Here is a 26,216-nt window from a genome sequence, read left to right on the forward strand (position 1 = left end):
AATGTGTAACACCCCGCATTTTAGTGTATTTTTACTAAAGGATTATTTTTATTTATTTAAATTTTATTCTCGTATTTTAAAATTGGTTGGATTTTTAATGAGTTTATTTCTATGATTTTAATTTGCTGAAAATTATTTTTATGTGCTTTCTTAATATTTATTTATTGTTATGCATTTAAATTGCTTTTAATATTTATTTAATTACTGTGGGATTTAATTATTTCAATTTAACTTTACCATTACGTTTAAATTATTTTATTTAACTTGAGGTTTTGAAATCATTTCCGTTGGATCATTTTTGTGACCCAAGTTATGAGGATTAGACCTCATTTCTTTCTCTGCATTTTCTCTTTCCTCTTTTCTTTTTCTTCCTTTTTCTTTTTCTTCTTTCTTTTCTTTTTCTTTTCTTGGATTTCTTCCCGTTCGCGCGCCCAGCTTCCTCTCTCTCTCTCTCCGTCCGTTCTTCTCCTCCCTAGCCCGCTCCGTGCGCCGGCGGTGGTCGACACCGCCCGGCTCCTCCGCTTCCCCTGCCGCCGGCGATCACTCCCCTCCATTTCCAGCTCCTCCATCGCCACCGTTAACCACCACCAGCCCTTCAAGCCGCGGCGTCACTTTCGTTCCAGCGCCGCCGTCGCGCCACCTCCGGCCACCATCTTCCTACCACATCATCCTCGACCTCTTAGCAACCCATTGGACCCAACCCCAGCTCCGATCCGCCACCGGTGAAGCTCCACCATCTACATTTCCGATTTGGGAATTTTGGTCTTCTACCGCCCATTGCGCCGCCACCCACGGCCAACCACCACCACCACTAACTTCACCGACCTCCCTAGGCCCTACCCTATCAATCTTGGGTCTTCGTTTGCCTCCGTTTGAAAGTTGGTATTTGTGACCCACTGCCACAGTGTATTTTACACTGTGGTGTTGCTCAAACGTCGCCTTTTTTAACTTCGTGATCCTTCGGAAATTGTTATATTGCACTGTAAGTATTTCTTCAAAGAACTTTCGTAATTTAAATGTATTTTTGCACTAACCCATTTCACTGTATTTTTGGCATGCCGGACTGAGTCCGAGGAGTTCGGGGGTCGAATGGATTTGTGATTGGAGTTGTTTGGTTGGTTTGGTTTATTTGGTTTGGTTGTTGATGAGTTGTTTTGATTGGATTTGTTGGGATTGGTTCTGGATGGATGTTGGATAGTGTTGGTGCATGTTCATATCATTATTTCATGCATGATCATGTTTGTAAGAAAACTGGGTTTTCGTGTATTGCATTCATGTTCATGTGTTTATGAAAACTGGGTTTTCATGTGAGAATGGATTTTGGGTGCGTGTGTATCACGACCCCAAGCCGAGATGGGGTATTAACTCGGTGGAGCTCCTCTGGTTACTCGGGAGCGGAATATACTGAGTAACGTCCCCTGGATTGTCGCCGAGCGACAATGGGATCGGACGAGATGGTCTCGTGCGGACTCCGTGGTCCTTCTGCTGGCGGGGACTAGAGGATGTCTGGCCACGTACGCGCTGGGCGCGGAACTGGGCATCGCTCGTTGCGTAGTGTGGGTGCTTGGCCATGTACGCGCCGGGCGCGGAACTGAGCACCGCTACGAAGCCAGGACGTGCGGATGGTCCATAGGGGAGGCCATGGTGCATATGGAAATAATGCATGGTGCATTTGGAATTAATGCACTATTTTCTGGGAAAATAGTGCGAGTTGGATTTTGGGTAAATCATTTTCTGGAAAAATGTTTTACGGATATTTTGGGCCAAAATGAGATTTTGGCGTGTGTTGGAAAATTATCATTTTCGAGGAAAATGATGTCTTGTGGAAAAATGCATATTTTTCATGTGCATGCATGTTAGTTGCATTTAATGCATTTTATATTACGTTGTTATTTGGGGTCATACTTACCTGATACCATTTTGTGGTAACGCAGATTTTGATGCAGATGAGGAAGAGGAGGGCGAGCCTGAGGAGGCGGCTCCGCCTGAGGAGTGATCTGGGATCACTCGTTTGTTTATCTGAAACTATTGTATTATATTTTATGGATGACTGTATAACTGCTATTTAAATCTTTACTGATGTTTGATTGTAAATAAATTCTGGTACTTAGTTGACTATCCGCTGCGTTATTTTATTTGTACACTGTTGCATGTACACACACTGGCATTTCGTTGGGACGTGTGACCGTGTTGTCACCGTCCTGGCATCTCGATCCCTGTGTATTTATATAAGGGGATTGGGGGCGCCACAGAATATATTTGGTGTTTTTGTAACTGTTGTTAATATGGGGGTTTCTTTTTGTGTTGTTGTACATGGTATGTTGTTAGACATGAATACTAGTATGTTGCTAGACATGGTAAGTGCAGATTTATCAAATGTTGAAGTGCTAGACATACTAATTGATCAAATGTTGGAAGTACAGATTTATGTCTCTTTTTTCATAATTAAGATGGCATTGGATCTTAAAATGTCTTGTAGGTGTTTATGTAGGTGTAGATTTTTTATTGACATTGAAATGTGTACGTTGCTGGATATTTGGTTATTGAATAAGAAATTTAGATAGAATTTTAGATAAATCTAATCTCAATTTTTGGTTATTAGCATTAAATGACATTTGAAAATATGATTTTTTAATATTAATTTAATTAGAATATAATTATTATTAATATTAAATTGGTAGAATTATAAAATATGATACAAATAAATTAAATAAAAAAATTTTAATTTAATAAAATTTTATTATTATATAAAGAGTGAATGGCTAATCCAATGTAGTAATTGAATTTAATAAAATACATTTGACCAAATCAATGAAAATGCTCTTACAAAAATACATTGGTGGAAATCAATGTCAATATTATGCAATTGTGACACATTTATTTTTTTGTGTCGGTTTAAAATCACCGTAAAAAGCTATATTCCCGCCAATCATCGCTCTACTACAAAAAATCTGCAGTTAATGTGATAAGTTTAACTTTTCAAGGTGATTGAAAATGCATCAATAAATGGGTTATAAATTTTATCTTTGAATAACTATTTTTTCTTTTTTCTCTTCTCTCTGTTTTAGGGGTGGGTGACGAAACTTCCACTTGGCCTGGATGGGCGCCCCCATCCGCAGACGCTGGAATTGCAGGCATCAGCCCTCACGCTTTTGGTTGTAGGGGACGGGGCAGGGATAGCGCCCACCCCTAGAAGGTAGAAAAGAGATAAAGATTTCTTGAATCCCTAGTGAAAAAGAACTATATATAAAATAATATAAATCCCAAAAGAGAATCATATTGATATATATATATATATATAAGTATATATGAATAGATGTTTACTTCAAACACACTATAATTGAACCATAAAAATGTCCCAAAATAAAACAGCTCAGAACCAGGCTGTTATATTAACGAGCCCTTAACCTGCTCAATGTGCAGACCGTTATTTATGCTAAATTTTATAAATCTAAATAGTTTATTATACATAATCACTACCATAACTATTAAAAAAAATATATCAAATATATATATATATATAATGAAGTATGCATATATAAGAGTTTGGTACAGATGACAGCGTTTGTAAGATCCAATATTATAATCGATCCGGAATATTATATGGTAGAAAATAAATTAATGTTAATTTTATCGTCTATTCAATTGTAATTGTAAATTATTTATATAAATATATTTGTATTATACATGAAATTATATTAATTGAATTAAAAAATAAATCTATGGGTCATTTGCTCAACCCATTTATATGAAACGGGTTAAACAGGTTGATGTGGGTTAAACGAGTTGAAACATGTTAAATGGGTCATGTGAATGCTAACCTAATAAAAGTTAATTACTAAATTGTTTACGCAGGCTGGTCATAACGTATCTTGTCACTCGTTATTTAAATGGGATGGATCCAGATTTTAGGGTTTGACCTATTTAAAAAAGAGATTAGGTTCTGGTTGACTTATATAATTTAATATTCATGACTTGACATAAGACAAATAATTCCAATTGTTGGCCCTATATAAAATAATAATATCGAGCAACAAAATTATTGTAAGGGGTGTCCTCCAACCCCCCAACCCTCCCCACCCCCTCCCATTTTTAGTGGGCCTGAGAGGAGTAACTAAGAGAATAAGAAAAGAAGGCCCACTCCAAAACAACTAGGCTTCTCGACCCGGCTCGCAAGTAGACTCTTTTGGACTCAACCCCTATGTGAGAGCTTACTACAGGGGATGAGATTCGTCGTCATGGAGATCTCTTGACCATCGTCTAACCTTGAAGTACCTGTCCACGTGAACGAGCAGGGAGTAAGGAGGACTCTTGATCATTTGACATTGTGACATCGATAGACCATCGAGGACACCAGCAGAGTAAGACAAATTGAGGAATCATCCCGCATTAATGACACTATTACCCGAATTATACGCTACATTAATAATGTCGTCGAAGAGGCATGCTGCAGTAAAAGATTCTAACAAAATGAAATAGTAAAAAGAAATAGACTCTACAGAATAATCACGATTTGTCCCTCCAAACTCTCAAAATAAATAATAATTTTTAGGTATGAGATCGCTCTTTAATCTATAAATGTAACACCCCCTTCTCGTAGGCTAGGTGTGTCACGTGTTTTTCATAAAATAAACCCGGCAATAGATCCCATAATTTCATAATTGAAAAACTGAAATTTATTAAGCAGAAAAACGTCTAATAAAACTGTCTTCCAAAACATTAATGAAATAAACTGAATAAATTCATGTCATAAAAACATGTTTTATTTTAGAAAGTCTGAACTAAAAATATACTCCTGGCCTGCCTGCTCGTAATCATCATCTTCACCTGGGTGGTTAAAAACATGAAAACAAACTAAAATGAGTCGATGACTCAGTAAAAAATCTACCACCACGTAAACGTAATAAACATAAGATTTTCATAACAACTTTCATGCTGAGCTTAAAAAATTCATGACTGTTCATACTGATGCTTATGCTATGTATGACTGTTTTAACTGAATTAACTGACTGATCTGACTGATTTAACTGATTTATCTGACTGGCCAACACACTTAACCCTGTGTGCAAGGTTGTGCACCGGCCCCACATCCCGCTGCAGCAAGAGGAACCGCTGATAGTATTCTAGCATACTATGGTGGACCACGACTAAGTTCATGGCTTGCACACCACCCTGAACTGAACTGAACTGCATTGGTACCATGCATCTGAATGGCCATCTTATTAACTGATATGATATTATCTTACACTTGAAATTTAAGATGGCTTACGTGTCTTATACACATGAGATGCATGACATACTACATACATAATCATAAATTCTGAATTTAAACATGATGCGGAATGACATGGTCGTATGCTATGCTAGATGACATGCTTGCATATGACATGAGCGGTTCATAAATAGTGGCTATCAATGAACTCGCTTGGATAATACATACATATAAGCTAACTGTGATGATCCTAATTTATGATCAAATTTATTTACCTCGCTGTGCCTCTTTCTGAATATCACTTCGTAACTCGACACCTATACGCAATAATAACTATCACTAAATCTGTTTGGAAACAATATGTACTAATATCCTACTAAATCAAATTCACAATCTAATAGGTAGTCAAACAAATCTTTTGTTTAACCCTTTAATCAATAAATCATAATATTTAAAATACTAAATTACTAATCTATAATATAGTGGAATACTTGAGCTATTTTAAAATAATTCATAAAACTTAAATTCTTAAACTAATTTTTATTTAATTAAAAATTCACATCGTAGAACATAATCAAATAAATATTCTGTTTATCACTAAAACAATGAATACTGATATCTTAAATTATTTACAATACTAATAGCATATTCTTACTTTCAAAATATAACTTAGTATAATACTTGAGATATAATCAATTCTATTAAAGATAAGTCATAAAAACTTAAATTCTTAAAATAGGTTTCCTTTCTTATAATTAACATAATTAAACAAGAAATTGAATAAATAATAATATCATTTAAATATTCTTAACATATTTCTTTATTCTTAAATTTACAACTCTAATAGCATAAAAATATCAAAATCTATTATAATAACATTAAAGATTCATTTCACACCATAGATTTAAAGTATTTAAAATAAAAGATTTAAACACTTACTATTTACTACTGAAATTTAATTGTAAAAATTAATAATAACTAATATAGTTTAAAATTCCCTAATTTCTTTTTAAAGTATAACATATAATAGGCTCCATAATATACTTTAAAACACATTTTAAATTCTTTAAACACTTTCTTATACACAAAGAGCTTATGACTAATATCTTTATTTAATAAAATTAGACTCAATTTGAAATATTAAACTCAACTTCAAATAAAAATGACGTAATAGTCTCCGTACTTAACATATACTTAATTGTAAGTCTATAAATGTAATTTAAAACAATCCTCCAAGATACTAGATAAAATAGAAATAAAAGGGCATATATATAATATTCTCAATTAACACCTGAATACTTAAAATAAAACATGTATCGTTAGAAGAGAAAACAGAGGATGTATCGTTAGAAGAGAAAACAGAGGCACGGGAGAGACGTGCGAAGCAGAGGACTCACCGAGAGAGAGGCTGACGTGCGGCGGTTCTGGGTTGCTGGCGGGGGTCACGGCGACGCGACTGGGGGCTCGTCTGAGGTGGTGCGACGCCGAAGGAAGTGAACCATGCGGCAGTGCAACATAGAGAGAGAGAGAGAGAGAGAGAGAGAGAGAGATGTTTACCGAGAGGAAAAGAGTGAGGCGAGAGTGGCGGACGGCGGTACGCTACCCGGAAGGGAGTGGGTGCGACGGGACTAGGACGGCCGGCAGTTTCTGTCACCGTGGGTGGTGCTCCGATGTCCCTTGAAGTGGTTGGTGACGGCAGTAGAAGTATACGGCCAAAGAGCCACTGCCGATGTCTTCTGTGGTGGCTGGCGGCGTGCCCTGGTGGTTCTCGCGGTCATGCATGGTCTGCGTAATGGAGTCGCTGCGGTGGCTCCGTCGTCGAGTCGTGGCCTTTCATGGTTGTTGCTGACGATGCTCTGTTCGATGGGTGCAAAACAGGGCTGCTTTCGTGCATGAGGGGCATGTGCATGGCAACGTGATGCATGGCAGTTTTCTGTGGGGTCTCGACGTGGAGGAACTGCCGGTGAGGGTGCTGTGTAGTGGCTGGGTGCGTGGATCTGGTTTGTGGTGTATTTAATAAGAGGCTTCGTGAGCTTTTATAGAGGAAAAACTATGGTAGAGTTTTCTCATTCGAGTTCGTCTTCTAATAGGATTCGAATTTATCAATTTAAGGGATAAGGATGAGTGTGAGGTTGTTGCTAAAGGGTTGGGATAGGAAGAAATGATATTTAAAATTCAAACAAAACTCTAAAATATTATAAAATAATAATAATATTTATAACTATAAGAAAAAATACATAAAATTTATCTTATATCCTAATTTTTGGGTCAGGTTGTTACAATAAACTCTCATTATTTATAAACTTTTAAAATATTCTATTATTACAATAGCAAAACCAATAGTTCTAGCTATGTCAATTTTTTCGTCTTCAATTTTCAAATAGCAAGTAAAGAATAGTACTACTGTGCATATAAGCGAAGGGTGATACAGTAACGGTCAAGTTGCATAGCCCGAGAAAAGTACGGCAACATTAATAATGGACTGTTTTTTACTGTACTGATACGTACACTCACGAGCAAAATACCCTCATCACTATTCATCACTGCAACATTGCCATATATTAGAGCAATGACGTCCGATTCCTTAAATTTTTTTCTAAATTTTAGTTAGAAAAGATATTTTTTATAATTTTATTTTAAATTTTATTTATTTTTAAAAAATTTTTCACATCCCATTCATATCATTTCTCTATTTTATTAAAATAATATCTTTCTATTCTTTATTTATTATTTATTTCTCTCACTTCTATTTATAAACTAACTACTTAATATTTTTTCTTATGTTTTGAACTATTACTATAGTGAATATTTTAAACAAAAATTTAAATTGTTTTTTTACAGGTTTGATAATATTTTTAAAATTATTATTTTTATATTTTAATAGTTATTTAAATTATTTTTAAAATTATTATTTAAAAGTATAATAAATATGAATATAAGAGAAAATGTAATTGATTCGAAGAAGAATATATTTTATTTATTAGAATAAAATATTAATAAAAATTAATTTAAGAGATGAATATTAGTTTTCTATATTTAGGAAAGTACTGTTTATCATCTAAATCAAAATCTTAAAATAAGAAATAAAATGAGAGGGAGTTTTTGAACTTTTCTCTAAATTATTCTTTATAATTTAAATAAAAAAGTGATATAGGAATGCGGATGAGATGTCTTAGTACTCTCAAGAAAGAAAATACAGAGCTGTATATGCCTAGTGATTATAAACATGCATGCTTTTTAAAATGATGTTTATTTTTAATTAATTAATTATTTTTAGAATAATTAAAATTTTTGAATGGTCATAAATTGGCCCCGGTTTTTTGGATAGGTTGTGCGCTAGCTGTGATTGATGGACGTATGGTGTTCAGGGCACTGCATTTATTGCTAATGCGGAAGATCGATGCCGCCGAACTGGACTTTGTGACGCTGAGACCTATGGCTGCGTCAATTTTTACGGCTTCAATTTTCAAGTAACAAAATAAGATTTAGATCTGATTTTTTTATCTTATTTAATATTACTTAATTTTTTACTTATTAAGTAAAAAAAAAAAATTATTGTCATCTAATTAACCGGATCCAACTGTGGCTGAGAGTAACTTTTTCCTTTGTCTTGCTATTGATCATCTGTCAGGACTTCGAATATTGCTTGCATGCATGCGTACTAAAAGACGATTTATATAAAATTTTAAACATGTTCCAATTCCGTACGTCAAATCCGATGCTACAGTGTATATATAATACAAAATATCTTGTTCTCTTCCATTTAATCGGCATTATCTAATGATCTACACAAGTGCAAAGAAAGAAAAGACGAATATATATGGACGTATTTTCCCTTTATAAAATCTTGGTCTGGGTCTATATATATCAGCTTGTATATTAAATTGGAAATATCAATTTGAATATATATATATAAACATGGTTAATTTTCGGAACATTAAAATATATTATTGTCTAATTATCTATTATAATGGACATACAGAGCTCATATTAAATGCAAAACTTAAAAGGTCGTGATGATTTCACTGATCACTTCCATCGAGAGAGAGTTGTCGGCCGCATGACAAAAATGGAAAACAATGAAAGACCAAGACAAAATTAGCTGATGGGCTCACATGAGTTCAATGTTATATTAACGATGTAAATGCAAAGTAGGAGTAAAAAGTCTTTCCTGTGTTAATAATGATGATCTTACTTATTATATATCCCAACGTGTTCAGTACTGTATACAAATAGAAAAAAAAAAAATCCCAATTGGCAACTTGCATGCCTCTGCTCCTCTATAAAAAGCCGAGTTAGTGACACTAGCAATCACACCAAAACCCAATATGGCGATGTAAGGGTACATACTCATAGTCATAGGCCTTCTTGTTCTTGTTTCCCCTTTCGCCAACACCATCAATGCTGAGGCTACTACTCCCAGTTACGGCATTTCTACCCTCAACAGGACCAGTTTTCCCGAAGGTTTCACTTTTGGTGCAGGATCATCTGACTATCAGGCCGTAAGCCCCAGGTTGCACATATTTTGAGTTTTAATACGTTCACAAAATAAGTCATGCAAATACGTGCATGCCCCAATAAGTGTTTGAATTCCAGGTTGAAGGTGCAACGCCGTTTCATGATGGCAAAGGAGAAAGTATGTGGGATTATTACACCCACAAATACCCAGGTCTCTCTCTCTCTCTCTCTCTCTCTCTCTCTACATATATATATATATATTACATACGAAGCGTCGTCCTTGAATATAAGTTTATCTATATCTATCGTCTCAATAATGAGAAAATTATTATTTCAGATGACATGAAGACCAAAAACTAAGAACGTACTGCTATTTCCAGAAGAAAAAAAAATTGACATTTTGGAGATCGTCTTGGATACAAAAAGCTTTTTAATTCATCTCATCTAATCTAATCATTATAATTTTTTCAAATTTCTATACAAAATACAATAAACAATTCAGTTTTTTCAAATCTCAAAACAATATTCATATTAGAAAAAATATTTTACCTATATTTTATTCAACTTTCAATTCATTTTATCTCAACTCTCTATTCAAACATCCGCTTATCTCAATCTATTTATATTCAAACACGTTTCAATAGGACTTACAAAATATTAATATTTACAAATCAACTTAGATCATGTCAAATGAAATCGCGTTGGCATCCGAATATATAATATATGGCCCATTAATCATTAAAAATATTTTCGAACAAACTTTGTGGTTAGGCTTGTGCTTTAGTCTTAAATAGTATTAATTTGATTTGTTTGAAACTGTAGAGAAATAAAATAGCGGATGGCAGTAATGGAGATGTAGCTAGTGAACAATATCATCGCTTCAAGGTACGCCGCGTATCCTTTTCTTTTAAAACTAAAAATAAATAATTATTATTTTAAAGAAATGTTATCTGAGAAATTGTAAAAAAAAAAAAAAAAAGGAAAAAGCTTTTTTTCTAACATTTTTATGCTAAAATAATAATTATAAAAGATTAATTGTCTTTTCTGGGAATTTTAAGAGGACTTTGGGCTTCTGAAGGATATGAATGGAGATGCATACAGATTCTCACTCGCATGGACCAGACTGATACCAAGTAATTAATTAATTACATGCTTTTCTGCCTCAATGATATATGATCTCTAGCAATTAATTTCCGATGCCTATATATATTCATTGTCTATTTTTTAAAAGCTTTCGATATGATATATAATCATAAGTCATAAGTACTATTGGTTTGTGTTCAATTTTCAGCCGGAAAGATTAGTGATGGTGTGAACCAGAAAGGAATCGACCACTACAACCAGGTCATCGATGAACTCCTAGCCAAAGGTCACGGGCGTCTACATTAATCTATCACCATATACTAATAATGAGGTGGTCATGTCGACCCATAAATAATTCACTGATCATGTATTAATGGTACTTAGAATTATTGAAATGCAGGTCTTACGCCCTATGTGACAATCTTCCACTGGCACGTCCCAATGGCCTTAGATCATGAGTACGGCGGTTTCTTAAGTCAACGCATTTTGTAAGTGATGACTAATTCACGACCGTATCACCAACATTCCATATATTGAAATGGGTAATTCTAATATATCCATGCATGCGTACGTAATAATTTTTAGGGAAGACTTCAAGGACTACGCAGAGCTTTGCTTCAAGGAGTTTGGTGATAGGGTAAAGCATTGGACCACCGTAAACGAGCCTCATATGTTCACCAATGGTGGATATGCAGCAGGGGTTTTAGCACCTTTTAGATGTTCGAGCTGGCAAAACATGAATTGCACCGGTGGGGATTCAGCGACGGAGCCATATACCGTCCCCCACAATCTGCTCCTTGCTCATGCAGTTGCCGCAAACTTGTATAAGACCAAATATCAGGTTCCAATACTATTATATCTTTACCAAATAAGTTGACGTTTACACCCAAAATATATATATATATATATATATATATATATATATATATATATATATATATATATGCTTTTGACGCACGGATGTTGTGTTGACTTAAACTAGACTAGCCATGGCCTGATTAACCAAATCACGTTCACTATGTTCAGGCAAAGCAAAAAGGTGTTATAGGGATAACAGTTGATCTGGATTGGATGGTTCCATATTCTCAATCGGAGAAAGACCGTGCTGCCGCGTTACGTGCCATTGATTTTAGATTTGGATGGTATGTTTTTCTTTAATTAGAAGTTTTCCATGGTCACACCTGTTTTTATTTTTAAATTATAGGACGATTACATCGTTTCATATCCTGATCTCAATTTGTGGATGGTTTTATATTTTGTTGCAGGTTCATGGACCCCTTGACAAAGGGCCGCTATCCCCTCAGCATGCGCACTCACGTACGTGGAAACCGATTACCCATGTTCACTCCAGAGCAATCGAAGCTGGTGAAGGGATCATACGACTTTATCGGATTAAACTACTATACTGCCAATTATGTTGCTGATGTACCTGAAGATCAGTCTCTGAACAAAAGCTACTTGACAGATGCTCTTGTTAATAAAACAGGTACGTGCTAATTCAACAGTACTCGTACAGCTAGCATTGATCGATATATACGTTTCTCTTATGCATATATCGAATATTAACTACATCTTCTTTTTTTTGTTTGTCTGTGCATATATATGGATTGCAAAATATATGGATTTAATAGCTATTTTCTATCCACCTTACCATCAGTACATGATGACAAACGAAAACAGTCTCGGGAAAATTTTTATGTACTGATCAGTTCATTTTCTATAAATCTCAGGCTGCTTCGGATTGGCTCTATGTCTATCCTAGAGGAATCTACGATCTTCTTGTCTACACAAAAACCAAGTACGGTGATCCAGTAATTTACATCACCGAGAATGGTAATTTTCTCTACCTTTTTGAATTATTGTTGCATAAAGTCGATGATGAATTCAGCTTGGTCCCATTCTATCTAATTAAGCTAAACCGTAATCTTTTACTAGGAATCAATGAGCACAATAATGCCTCAATACCTCTTAAAGAAGCTCTTGTGGACACCCACAGAATTGATTATCATTATAGGCACCTTGCGTATGTTCACAAGCCTATTGGGTAAGTGCTTAATTCATACAACTCTCTCTCTCTCTCTCTGTGTATGATCTATGACCTTTAATTCATTTTTTTTCCTTGGAATAGGGAGGGCGTGAGAGTTAAAGGATACTTTGCTTGGTCATTCTCGGACACCTTTGAATGGTTTTCTGGTTATACGATTCGGTTTGGCATCCATTTTATCGACTTTGAGAACGGATTGAAAAGACACCCTAAACTTTCAGCACAATGGTTCAAGAATTTCCTCAAGAAATAGAAATGAAGATTTTCACATTATTACGAACTGCCTATCAATAACTTGAGCATGTATCTCTTCACTATGAGTATTTTACTTTTTGAATAATGTAATTTTCTTTCTGTATTGGCTGAAACGCTTGCAGAATGATAAATTGCTTTGCGGATGGTCTCCGCCTTTTATTATGGGTGGTTGTTGAAATTTTCGCATTTTTAGTGTGCTGAAATTTTAAATACTAACACAGTGTGGATAGTAAAGGTGTTTCATCCCATCTCATCTTATCATTACAATTTTTCAAAATTCTCACCCAAAACATAATAAATAATTCAAAAATTTCAAATCCTAAATCAATAATAATATTAAAAAATAATATTTTAACAATATTTTATTTAATTTTTAATTTTCATTTAAAACTATCTCATCTCATCTTACTATCAATGATCGAAATAATTCTGGCCTTTTACATCAACTTCAGATCTTGACCATGCATCATGTGGAGTTTCTTAAAATCCTGACTAATTTGCTTATTGAATGGGTTCAAATTTTGTTAATGCCTTAGCAATTCACTTGTGATATGTTGAGTTTAGATCTCAAAATATTCTTGTTTTTCTTTATTCGAATGGTTATCATACGTATATAGTAAGTCCTAAAGTGACAAATTTGAATTATTGTTTTTCTTTACTCATTAGATTTAAGGAATTTTAAGAATAAATATAATAATATTGGAGCTTTCTAGTAGGTTTGATTAGTCTATACTTGGTTCGTTTGATAAACATGGCCCAAACTCTCTGCATTAGTCGACGGAGGGTACATGAACGTTGTTGAAAAATGTGGCATTGGTGGGGGCTACAATCATGCACGGTGTTAGAACGGGTAACAACGCACACATACCAAAAAAAAAAAAAATGAAAATACCTGGTTTGTTTGTTGAACATTGCCCGAACTTTCTGCATTAGTCGACTGAGGGTACATGAACGTTGTTGGAAAATGTGGTATTAGTGGGGGCTACAATCATGCACGGTGTTAGAACGGGTAACAACGCACACATACCAAAAAAAAAAAAATGAAAATACCTGGTTCGTTTGTTGAACATGGCCTAAACTCTCCGCATTAGTCGATGGAGGGTACATGAACATTATTGGAAAATGTGGCATTGGTGGGGGCTACAATTGTGGCGCCCACGACCCCATGTAAGGAGACACGGGAATCGAGACGCCGGGATGATGACAACAGGGTCACACATCCCAACGATAGTGTCAAGTGTGTGTACATGCAACAGTGTACAAAAACAACGCAACGGATAATTAATACAACTAAGTACCAGAATTGTTAATACAATTTAAACAATCAGTAAAAAGGTTTAAATATTATACAGTCATCCAAAAATAAATATTTTACAAGTCTCAAACCAAAACGAGTGATCCCATATCACTCCTCGGGCGGAGCCAAATCCTCAGGCTCACCCGTAGCCTCATCTGCATCGAAATCTGCGTTACCACAAAATGGTACCGCAGGTAAGTATAAACCAAACAACTCTCGGGATAAAAATACATTAATGCAACCAACATGCATTCATACGACAAAATCCACTTAGCCATAAAACACCATTTTTCTCCAAAAAATGATTATTTTCAACACAAGCCAAAATCTCATTTTGGCCAAAAAATATAGTCCGTCATTTTCCTAGAAAATGATTCACACAAACAAATCATTTATCGGACACTGTAGGCGGGAATCGCAGACGGGACTCTACCACCGTCCCTGCTTACCACCATCTATACCGCGTGCACCGTAGGCGGGAATCACAGGCGGGACACAACCACCATCCCTGCTTACCACCATCCCTACCGCGTGCACCGTAGGCGGGAATCATAAGCGGGACTCTACCACCATCCCTGCTTACCACCATTCCTACAGTTCCTTTCCACACATGAATATTTATCACACACAATGAATACTAATCAGAGCACTGTAGGCGGGAATTACAGGCGGGACTATACCACCATCCCTGCTTACCACCATCCCTACCGCATGCACCGTAGGCGGGAATCACAGGCGGGACACAACCACCATCCCTGCTTACCACCATCCCTATCACGTGCACCGTAGGCCGGAATCACAGGCGGGACTCTACCACCATCCCTGCTTACCACCATCCCTACAGTATCTTTTCCTTTTTCTCAAACCAGTCAATCCAGTCGTTTCAAACACACTCAATCATTTCACATGAAAATTCAATTTTCAGATAAACACATGAACATGTATGCAATCATGTGAAAACCCAATTTTCATTTACAAACATGAACATGCATGCAAATATGCCATATACATGAAACAACACCACAACAACCAACAATTCACAATACCAACCAAACACACAACTCCGTCCATAATCCATCCGACCCCCGAACTCCTCGGACTCAGTCCGGCATGTCCAACCAGATCACAATAATATGTGTTATTGCAAAAATACATTTAAATCACGAAAGTTTTTTGGGAAAATACTTACAGTGCTATATAATAATTTTCGAAGGATCACGGTGGTGCAAAAGGTGGCGACACAGCAACGTAACAGTGTAAAATACACTGTGGCCGTGGGTCTCAAATACCCACTTTTGCATGGGGACAAACTAAGACCCGAAATTGATAGGGTAGGGCCTAGAGAGGTCGGTGAAGCCAATGGTGGTGGTGGTTTACCGTGGGTGGCGGCGCAAATGGTGGTTTTAAGGTCAAAAAGTCGAAATCAGAGATGGAGTTGAATGTGCTTCACCGGTGGCGGATCGGAGATGGGGTTGGGTCCATTGGGTTACTCGGAGGTCGAGGATGAAGTGGTGAAGAGATGGTGGCCGGAGGTGGCGCGACGGCGGCGCGCGAAGCAAGAGAAGGCCGCGGCTGGGTGTTGCGCGTGGAGGCTATCGGTGGCGAGATAGGGGCTGGGATTTGGGAGGTGAGGTCGCCGGCCGATGGGGATGTGAACGGAAGGGGCGGTGCCGGTCACGGACGGCTCACGGCAGCGGGCTGGGTGGAGAAGAATTCGGACGGGGAGAGAGAGAGGGGGTGCGTCGCGCGGGAGGGGGGAAAAACTGGGGAAAAAGAAAAGAAAAAGAAAAGTGGGAAAAGAAATGAGGTCCAATCCTCACATCTTGGGTCACAGAAAATGATCAAACGAAAGTGATTTTAAAACTGCATCTCAATTAAAATAATTTAAACGTAATGATACAATGAAAATAAAATAATTAAATCTCACAATCAATTAATTTAAAAAGAAGAACAATTTAAATGTACAACAATAAATAAATATTAAGAAAACATAACAATTTAATTTTCACAATTTAAAGATCATAAAATAACCCATTTAAAATATCCGATAATTTTAAAACAAGAGAATAAATTTTTGAATTAATAAAAATAATCCTTCAGTGAAAATACACTAAAATACGGGGTGTTACAACAATCATGCACGGTGTTAGAACTAGGTATTTTCACGCACACATACCAAAAAAAAAAAAGAAATGAAAATACCTGGTTCGTTTGTTGAACATGGCCTGAACTCTCCGCATTAGTCTATGGAGGGTACATGAACGTTGTTGAAAAATGTGGCATTGGTGGGGGCTGCAATCATGCACGGTGTTAGAATGAGTAACAACGCACACATACAAAAAAGAAAAAGAAAAAAAGAAATGAATATACCTGGTTCGTTTGTTGAAGATTGCCCTAACTCTCCGCATTAGTCAACGGAGGGTACATGAACGTTGTTGTAAAATGTGGCATTGGTGGAGGCTGCAATCATGCACTGTGTTAGAACAGGTAACAACGCACACATACAAAAAAGAAAAAGAAAAAAAGAAATAAATATACCTGGTTCGTTTGTTGAATATTGCCCAAACTCTCCGCATTAGTCGACGGAGGGTACATGAATGTTGTTGTAAAATGTGGCATTGGTGGGGGCTGCAATCATGCACTGTGTTAGAACGGGTAACAACGCACACATACAAAAAATACAAAATTAAGAAAGGAATGTACCTGGTTCGTTTGTTGAACATGGCCCGAACTCTCCGCATTAGTCGACGGAGGGTACATGTTCGTTGTTGGATACGGTGTCATTGGTGGGGGCTGCAATCATGCACGATGTTAGAACGGGTAACAATGCAGTTCAGGACAAAAATTTAAAGTTCACACATTTCTCAACCTGGCTACCCCATGCGTATGTATATGAATTTGGATATGCATTTGGATGCATCCTAAATGGCGGATAGTAAGTATTTCTTGGACAGAGAGAGACCTACAATACACAAATAAAAATACATTAACTAGTTGGAATTGAGACACCTTCCTTTTATGAATGACCAATGTATCATACCTGAGTCAGTGAAATTGGTGTAGAAGGCCTAGGTGGCCTTTTATCTTCCTCTTTGTCTATCACGCTATTTCAATTGTGTTTTTAAATCGACATTACAAGAAAAAAAATTAATCCAACATTAGTTATCATAATATTGAATCGATTAAGATTGAAAGCAAAAATGAAGAACTTGAATAGCTTTGAAAATAATATCATTTCCTGACTTTAGTCTTTGTGTTATAAAGCATTGCAAAGAACTTCAAATGTTCCCAATATCTTAGTTCACTATTTCATGCTTCTATAATATATCATCCATTTGTGGGTCCATGATAAGAAGTGAATCCTGATTCCCACCCTTCCTGGCAAGTAAGTATCTAGTTAAGTATTCTTTCTTTAGTTTGATGAAAACCTAGGTTCAAACACAACTAAGGCAGTGTGTGGGTTTTAGCTTCCTTCTACACGGTATCTTTGAGTAACACCCCGTATTTTAGTGTATTTTTATGAACGATTATTTTTATTAATTCAAAAATTTATTCTCTTGTTTTAAAATTTATTCTCTTATTTTAAATGGTTTATTTTATGATATTTAAATTGTGAAAATTAATTTGAGATGTTTTCTTAATATTTATTATTGTGATTCATTTAAATTGTTATTCTTTTAAATTAATTGATTGTTGGATTTAAATATTTTATTTTTATTTTATCATTACGTTTAAATTATTTTAATTGAGATGCTGTTTTGATATCATTTTCGTTGGATCATTTTTGTGATCCAAGATGTGAGGATTGGACCTCATTTCTTTCCATTTACTTTTCTTTTTCTCTTTTTCTTTTCCCTTTATTTTCTTTCTCCCTTTTCTTTTTTCTTTCTCTGCTTTTCCCCCAGTGCGCGACAGCCTCTCTCCCCTTCCCCGTGTGTCCGCGTCTTCCTCACCCAACCCACCGCCGTCGCGCTGCCGTGTGTGACACCGCCCAGCCCAACCTCTCCCCCACCGGCCGGCGACCCTTCCCCGTAAATCTCTGCCCCTATCTCGCCGCCGTTTGCCCCCACGAGCCCCTCCAAGCCGTGGCGCATCTTGAGCTCCAGCGCCACCGTCGCGCCACCTCTGTGGCTCCCACGACCCCCATGTAAGGAGACACGGGAATCGAGACGCCGGGATGATGACAAGAGGGTCACACATCCCAACGTTAGTGCCAAGTGTGTGTACATGCAATAGTGTACAAAAACAACGCAACAGATAATTAATACAACTAAGTACCAGAATTGTTAATACATTTTAAACAATCAGTAAAACAGTTTAAATATTATACAGTCATCCGAAATAAATATTTTAAAAGTCCCAAACCAAAATGCGAGTGATCCAATCACTCCTCGGGCGGAGCCGACTCCTCAGGCTCACCCTCATCCTCCTCTGCATCAAAATCTGCGTTACCATAAAACGGTACCGCAGGTAAGTATAACCCAAATAACCACGAGATAAAAATACATTAATGCTACCAACATGCATGCATATGATGAGATATGCATTGGACTATTTTTCCCGAAAATAGATATTTTCCAGCGCACGCCAAAATCCCATTTTGGCCCAAAAAGAATACTCCGTCATTTTCCCAGAAAATGACCCAAATCAATAAAATCTCATTTTCCCAGAAAATGAATCACATAAAAACCTTTTAATCAACACACGCTATTTTCCCAGAAAACAGCTCATTATTCCATTAACCAATGCACCATGATCTCCCCTAGGGATCATCCGCACGTCCTGGCTTCGTAGCGATGCTCAGTTCCGCGCCCAGCGCGTACGTGTCCAAGCATCCTCTAGCCCCCGCCAGCAGGGGCCACGGAGTCGGCACGAGACCATCTCGTTCGATCCCGTTGTCGCCCAGCGACAACCCAGGGGACGTCACTCAGTATATTCCACTCCCGAGTGACCAGAGGAGCTCCACCGAGATAATACCCCATCTCGGCTTGGGGTCATGATACACACGCACCCAAAATCCTTTAATACATGAAAATCCAGTTTTCATGAAACACATGAACATGAATGCATGTACACGAAAATCCAATTTCCTTTACAAACATGATCATGCGTGCAATATGCCATGTACATGAACAACACCACAACAACCAACAATTCACAATACCAACCAAACACACAACTCCGTCCATAATCCATCCGACCCCCGAACTCCTCGGACTCAGTCTGGCATGTCCAACCAGATCACAATAATATGTGTTATTGCAAAAATACATTTAAATCACGAAAGTTTTTTGGAAAAATACTTACAGTGCTATATAATAATTTTCGAAGGATCACGGTGGTGCAAAAGGTGGCGACACAGCAACGTAACAGTGTAAAATACACTGTGGCCGTGGGTCTCAAATACCCACTTTTGAATGGGGACAAATTAAGACCCGAAATTGATAGGGTAAGGCCTAGAGAGGCCGGTGAAGCCAATGGTGGTGGTGGTTTGCTGTGGGTGGCGGCGCAAAGGGTGGTTTTAAGGCCAAAAAGTCGAAATCGGAGATGGGCTTGGTTGTGCTTCACCAGTGACGGATCGGAGCCGGGGTTGGGTCCATTGGGTTGCCAAGAGGTCGGGGATGAAGTGGTGAAGAGATGGTGGCCGGAGGTGGCGCGACGGCGGCGCGCGAAGGAAGAGAAGGCCACGGCTTCAAGCCATGCGTGGAGGAGAACGCCGGCAAGATATGGGATTGACAGGGTGGTGTCACCGGCGGCTCACGGTGGCGGGCTGGGTTGAAGAGAAATCGGACGGGGAGAGAGAGAGAGAGTGTCGCGCGGGAGGGGGGAATTCTGGGGAGAAAAGAAAAAGAAAGAAAAGAAAAAGGAGAAAAAGAAAAATGAAGGGAAAAAAATGAGGTACAATCCTCACATCTTGGGTCACAGAAAATGATCCAACGAAAATGATTTTAAAACAGCAAATCAATTAAATTAAATTAAACGTAATGATACAATGAAAATAAAATAATTAAATACCACAATCAATTAATTTAAAAGAAGAACAATTTAAATGTACAACAGTAAATAAATATTAAGAAAACATAACAATTTAATTTTCACAATTTAAAGATCATAAAATAACCCATTTAAAATATCCGATAATTATAAAATAAGAGAATAAATTTTTGAATTATTAAAAATAATCCTTCAGTGAAAATACACTAAAATAAGGGGTGTTACAACCTCTAGCCACCATCTCTTCACCACTTCATCTTCGACCTCATAGCAACCTAATGGACTCAACCCCAGCTCCGATCCGTCACCGGTGAAGCCTATCTATTTCCATTTCTGATTTGGACACCTTTGGCCTAAAACCACCATTTGCGCCGCCACCCACGGCAAACCACCACCACCACTGGCTTCACCGACCTCTCTAATCCCTACCCTATCAATTTCGGGTCTTGGATTGTCTCCGTTGAAAAATGGGCATTTGAGACCCATGGCCACAGTGCATTTTGCACTGTTCTGGAGCTGTGTTGCCACTTCTTGCAGCTCCGTGATCCTTCAGAAATTATAATATAGCACTGTAAGTATTTTTCCAAAGAACTATCGTGATTTAAATATATTTTTACACTAACTCATATTATTGTGATCTGGTTGGACATGCTGGACTGAGTCCGAGGAGTTCGGGGGTCGAATGGATTGTGGACGGAGTTGTTGTGTGTTTGGTTTGCATTGTGAGTTGTTGGTTGTTGGTTATGGTGTTGTTCATGTACATGGTATATTGCACGCATGATCATGTTTGTAATGGAAACTGGATTTTCATATACATGCATTCATGTTCATGTGTTTCATGAAAACTGGGTTTTCATGTGTTAAAGGATTTTAGGTGCGTGTGTATCACGACCCCAAGCTGAGATGGGGCATTATCTCGGTGGAGCTCCTCTGGTCACTCTGGAGCGGAATATACTGAGTGACGTCCCCTGGGTTGTCGCTGGGCGACACGGGATTGGACGAGATGGTCTCGTGCCTACTCCGTGGCCCCTCTGCTGGCGGGGGCTAGAGAATGCTTGGCAACGAACGCGCTGGGCGCGGAACTGGGCATCGCTCGTTGCGTAGTGGGTGCTTGGCCACGAACGCGCTGGGCACGGAACTGAGCATCGCTACGAAGCCAGGACGTGCGGATGATCCCTAGGGGAGATCATGGTGCATATGGTTAATGGATTAAAGGGCTGTTTTCTAGGAAAATAGCGTATGTTGATTAAAAGGATTTTATGTGATTGATTTTCTGGGAAAATGAGGTTTTATTGATTTGGGTCATTTTCTGGAAAAATGACGAATTATTATTTTTGGGCCAAAATGGGATTTTGGCGTGTGTTGGAATATCCATTTTCGGGGAAAATAATATTTTGGATTTGATGCATATTTCATCATATGCATGCATGTTGATTGCATTAATACGTTTTTATCTCGTAGTTGTTTGGTTTATACTTACCTGCTGTACCGTTCTATGGTAACGCAGATTTTGATGCAGAGGAGAATGAGGGTGAGCCTGAGGATTCGGCTTCGCCCGATGAGTGATCTGGGATCACTCATTTGGTTTGGACTTGTACTGTATTTATTTTGGATGACTGTATAACTTTTTAAAGATGCTTTGTTTTGAATATTTGTATTAAAATTCTGGTACTTAGTTGACTGGTTAAATTTATCCGCTGCGTTGTTTATTGTACAGTGTTGCATGTACACACACTTGGCACTATCATTGGGATGCGTGACCTTGTTGTCATCATCCCGACGTCACGATTCCCGTATTTTTTTTTTGTACATGGGAGTCGGGGCGTCACAGGTGGTATCAGAGGAGTTCGGCTCTGGGTAAACCCATATGTCCCTTAGGTGATGTACCAGAAATTTTATTTTAAAGTTGCAAGTTAAATTATTTAATTTAAAGTATATTATTTTAATCGCTTTATTTATTTTATTTTATTATCTTACTTTGTTTGTTTATTTATTTTATTTTATGTTACTTTATTTTGTTTAACTATGTTATTTTATGCTAGGCTATTTTATTTGTCTCTATTATTTTATTGTGTACTGCTTCATTGTTTTCTTCATTTTGTCTTATGATATTTTATTGTTGGTTTTATTCTATTTTATTTTTGTTGTATTGTCGTATTTTAATTTATTTTGCTACAGTTGTATTTTAATTTGCTTGAGTTGAAAGTGAGGTTAAGGTTACGCTATGTCAGGAAGATGATACGATTGAGAATGTCATTGTTAGGCTTGTACATTTAGTGTAGTAGGCCTGAACTCTTGGCGATTGGTTTGTTTTTAATATCGAGACTTGAAGGGAACGGCATGGTCTGGGTGATCTCTTTGGGGAATAGGATAATTGAGGTTTTAGATTTTATGGAGATATGACAGGGGGTTTTAGAATAGGAGATTGTAAGTTCAACAAGTTTCAATGTTAGATTTATGAGGAGTTTATCTAAGGTTTGTGGCTCTATAGTTTTTAGGAAATAAGTTTATTGGATTTAAGGTGATAGGTTCAACAAGCATTTGAAGGATTACTCAGATTAGAAGTTTTCGATTTTGCCGATTTTGATAAGCAGCTTGTTAACATTTGGGACTTGAGGATTTTCAAGCTTTATAAGGTGAATGTTTAGATTTAAGGTCGTCGAGCTTGAGGATTTCAGGGAATGATTCTTATCTGGTTTATGGTTTTATAATTGCAGAGTTGAAAGGTTGAATTATAATAGGATTTGAGTTCTTAGTTTTGTAGACTTGGTACGCTAGATTGGTCTATTCTAGCAATTGATTAATTGGTAACCATTAAAATGAGGTTGATGAGAGTTGAGTTACTGATATGAGAATTTTTCAGGAGAGAACTTCTTTGGAGATGGAAGGTAATGATCTAGTTTGTGTATGTTCTGAGGATTGAAGATGTTGATCTAGTTCAGGAAATGATTGTTTTTAGCTCTAGGTTAGTGACAGGTTGAGGATTTAATCCATATCAATTTTAAGGATAATAGATGGTGCGGACATAGGAAATGATTCTTGTTGATTTCTAGGATATAGGTCCAGATGATGGAAATGGTAGTGACGGATCACTTGCACGTTTGGAGGATTGGTTCTGGCTAAGGGTGCATGAGATCGATGCGTAGTAGTGGCGAGTGTGTATGCATTTCGGAGAGTACATGGGTCTTTGTCTCATTTTTGGCTTGGAAGAAGTATCTTGGGTAGGTGTTGAAGATGAATAAATACAATAGTATTAAATTTAAGAGATTTTGATTTGGAGTTTTTCTAGTGAGTCAATTGGAGTGTGTAGTCGAAGCAAGTTATTCAATGGAATCATGGTTGATAATAGTTATTGTGATTATCTTCAGGAATTAATTGTGACTTGAGGTTACCTAGGAATTTAAATTTTGAGGTTGTACTTTCCTTTGGAGATTGAGCGTCCAGTTGGTTGAATTAAAGACATTATTATTTAACTTAAAGAGAGATTGATGGGTCGTCATGTAGTGTATGATAGGATCTTGGAAGTTGAAGCTTAGGCATCGACAGTGGATAACTTGATTAAGTATGTGAGTTATTATATCATTAGGATCCATGGGTGCCTTGCAATGGCTTTTGGTGGATTGTAGATTTGAGCAGTATGGCTTGCCTTGGGATTTAATAGTGATGTGCTATTGAAGGAACTAGTTGTGTTAATACTAGCTTATAGGAGTAGAAATAGGTGGGCGAGTTATCAAGGAGGTTTTGATAATGTTTTGGTGAAGTCAATGATGGTTCGTAATGAGTTTAGTCACCACTAGATTAGATGTTATTCTGAATGTCGGTGATGAGCTTTTGGGTTTAGATTACTGGGTAGAAGTTTATAGGTGCTCTTTTTGGCTGGTCGGGTTGGAATCGAGCCTTTTAAGATATGTTCCTTATCGTAGATGAGACGGATGTATTTTGGGGTGATGTTACTTGTTTGCAATTTGGGATGTTGAGGTTGATTGATATTGGTTTTCTATCTGTGATAGTGGATGTATTTTACGGAATATTGATTTTGATCAAGGCAACGGGAGTTAATTGAGGAATATGAGTGATAACTCCTGGTTTGGGGAAAGAGAATATTTTCTACCAAAAAGTGGTAAGAGTTTTCTGGTTAGTAGGTATGGAGCCACCTTGTACTCGATGATGTTAGTTTTATGAGGACATAAATTTTGTGCATGTGGCGAATTGTCAGAGTGCGCAGCAGAAGCGTGATATTTGTGGTTGTAGTTAGGAGTTTGGATTTTGTGTTGATCTTGATGAATTAGTGGTGACTTGAATTTTTTTTTAGATGATGCTTGTAGTGGAGATTAATCATTTGGTTGTGCAAAATTTGTTATTGATGGTTGACCTTGGAAGTGGCCATTAGGTTACCAAATGTAGAATTCAATAGAGGTTTAGAAGTTGTAGGAGTTGATTGAGGTTAGCATGGATTATTGTATGGAGCTATTAATCATTGGAATTTATTGGATGTTGTATTAAGGTTCTTGGGGAAAGGAGATTTTGGAGAACATAGCCACCATAGGAATATTGGGCGTGATGTGCCACTGGGGGACTAATGCGAGTATGATGGAATTGCCTATGGGAGTAGACTTGAGAGAGCATTACTTACGCTTTTGGGCATTGGTGATGGTATGTTGTCTCAAGCGTGTTCTGGTTGTATCTCGTATCCTGTTTTAGCGTGATGTATGGCCTTACAAATTTTGAGGACGAAATTTTTTTTAAGGGGGGAGAATGTAACACCCCGTATTTTAGTGTATTTTTACTGAATGATTATTTTTATTAATTCAAAAATTTATTCTCTTGTTTCAAAATTTATTCTCTTATTTTAAATGGTTTATTTTATGATCTTTAAATTGTGAAAATTAATTTGAGATGTTTTCTTAATATTTATTTTTATGATGCATTTAAATTGTTCTTCTTTTAAATTAATTGATTGTTGGATTTAAATATTTTATTTTCATTTTATCATTACGTTTAAATTATTTTAATTGAGATGCTGTTTTGATATCATTTTCGTTGGATCATTTTTGTGACCCAAGATGTGAGGATTGGACCTCATTTCTTTACCTTTACTTTTCTTTTTCTCTTTTTGTTTTCCCTTTCTTTTCTTTCTCCCCTTTTCCTTTTTCTTTCTCTGCTTTTCCCCCCAGTGCGCGACAGCCTCTCTCCCCTTCCCCATGCGTCTGCGTCTTCCTCATCCAACCCACCGTCGTCGCGCCGCCGTGCGCGATACCGCCCAACCCAACCTCTCCCCCACCGGCCGGTGACCCTTCCCCGTAAATCTCTGCCCCTATCTCGCCGTCGTTTGCCCCCACGAGCCCCTCCAAGCTGCGACGCATCTTGAGCTCCAACGCCACCTTCGCGCCACCTCCAGCCACCATCTCTTCACCACTTCATCCTTGACCTCATAGCAACCTAATGGACCCAACCCCAGCTCCGATCCGTCACCGGTGAAGCCTATCTATCTCCATTTTCGATTTGGACACCTTTGGCCTAAAACCATCATTTGCGCCGCCACCCACGGCAAACCACCACCACCACTGGCTTCACCGACCTCTCTAAGCCCTACCCTATCAATTTCAAGTCTTGGATTGTCTCCGTTGAAAAATGGGTATTCGAGACCCACGGCCACAGTGCATTTTGCACTGTTCTGCAGCTGTGTTGCCACTTCTTGCAGCTCCGTGATCTTTCGGAAATTATAATATAGCACTATAAGTACTTTTCCAAAGAACTATTGTGATTTAAATATATTTTTGCACTAACTCATATTATTATGATCTGGTTGGACATGCCGGACTGAGTCCGAGTAGTTCGGGGGTCGGATGGATTGTGGACGAAGTTGTTGTGCG

At 37.5% G+C, this 26,216-nt stretch overlaps 2 protein-coding genes across 3 annotated transcripts in view; both read left to right on the forward strand.

Annotated features, from left to right (window-relative positions):
* The first annotated feature begins 9,785 nt into the window (after nt 1-9,785).
* On the forward strand, nt 9,786-12,265 carry LOC121238442 (beta-glucosidase 12-like). 2 transcript variants are annotated; one of them, XM_041135285.1, is made up of 8 exons: nt 9,786-9,881; nt 10,497-10,555; nt 10,728-10,803; nt 10,962-11,039; nt 11,154-11,241; nt 11,339-11,594; nt 11,780-11,895; nt 12,019-12,265. In XM_041135285.1, the coding sequence occupies exons 1-8, from the start codon at nt 9,851-9,853 to the stop codon at nt 12,248-12,250; spliced, it is 936 nt and encodes a 311-aa protein (XP_040991219.1). In that variant the 5' UTR covers nt 9,786-9,850; the 3' UTR covers nt 12,251-12,265. The 2 variants fall into 2 exon arrangements, with proteins under 2 accessions (XP_040991219.1, XP_040991220.1); XM_041135286.1 differs by having other exon boundaries at nt 9,788-9,881; nt 10,493-10,555.
* A 90-nt stretch (nt 12,266-12,355) lies between these two features.
* LOC121238243 (beta-glucosidase 13-like) overlaps nt 12,356-26,216 on the forward strand; it is a 47,139-nt gene continuing 33,278 nt past the window's right edge. Inside the window, exons 1-2 of the mRNA XM_041135071.1 lie at nt 12,356-12,409; nt 12,463-12,586. Of these exons, the coding sequence (XP_040991005.1) occupies nt 12,356-12,409; nt 12,463-12,586 (178 nt within the window). The remainder of the gene's footprint in view (nt 12,410-12,462; nt 12,587-26,216) is intronic.

Source organism: Juglans microcarpa x Juglans regia, chromosome 7D (assembly GCF_004785595.1).
Source record: "Juglans microcarpa x Juglans regia isolate MS1-56 chromosome 7D, Jm3101_v1.0, whole genome shotgun sequence".
NCBI classification, from domain to species: Eukaryota; Viridiplantae; Streptophyta; class Magnoliopsida; order Fagales; family Juglandaceae; genus Juglans; species Juglans microcarpa x Juglans regia.

Coding starts and splice junctions, on each gene's coding strand:
- LOC121238442 (XM_041135286.1), top strand. CDS start 9,831: ATGATGGCAAAGGAGAAAGTATGTGGGATTATTACACCCACAAATACC. Junction 10,804..10,961: donor ATGGACCAGACTGATACCAA/GTAATTAATTAA, acceptor TTCAATTTTCAG/CCGGAAAGATTAGTGATGGT. Junction 11,595..11,779: donor TGTATAAGACCAAATATCAG/GTTCCAATACTA, acceptor CACTATGTTCAG/GCAAAGCAAAAAGGTGTTAT.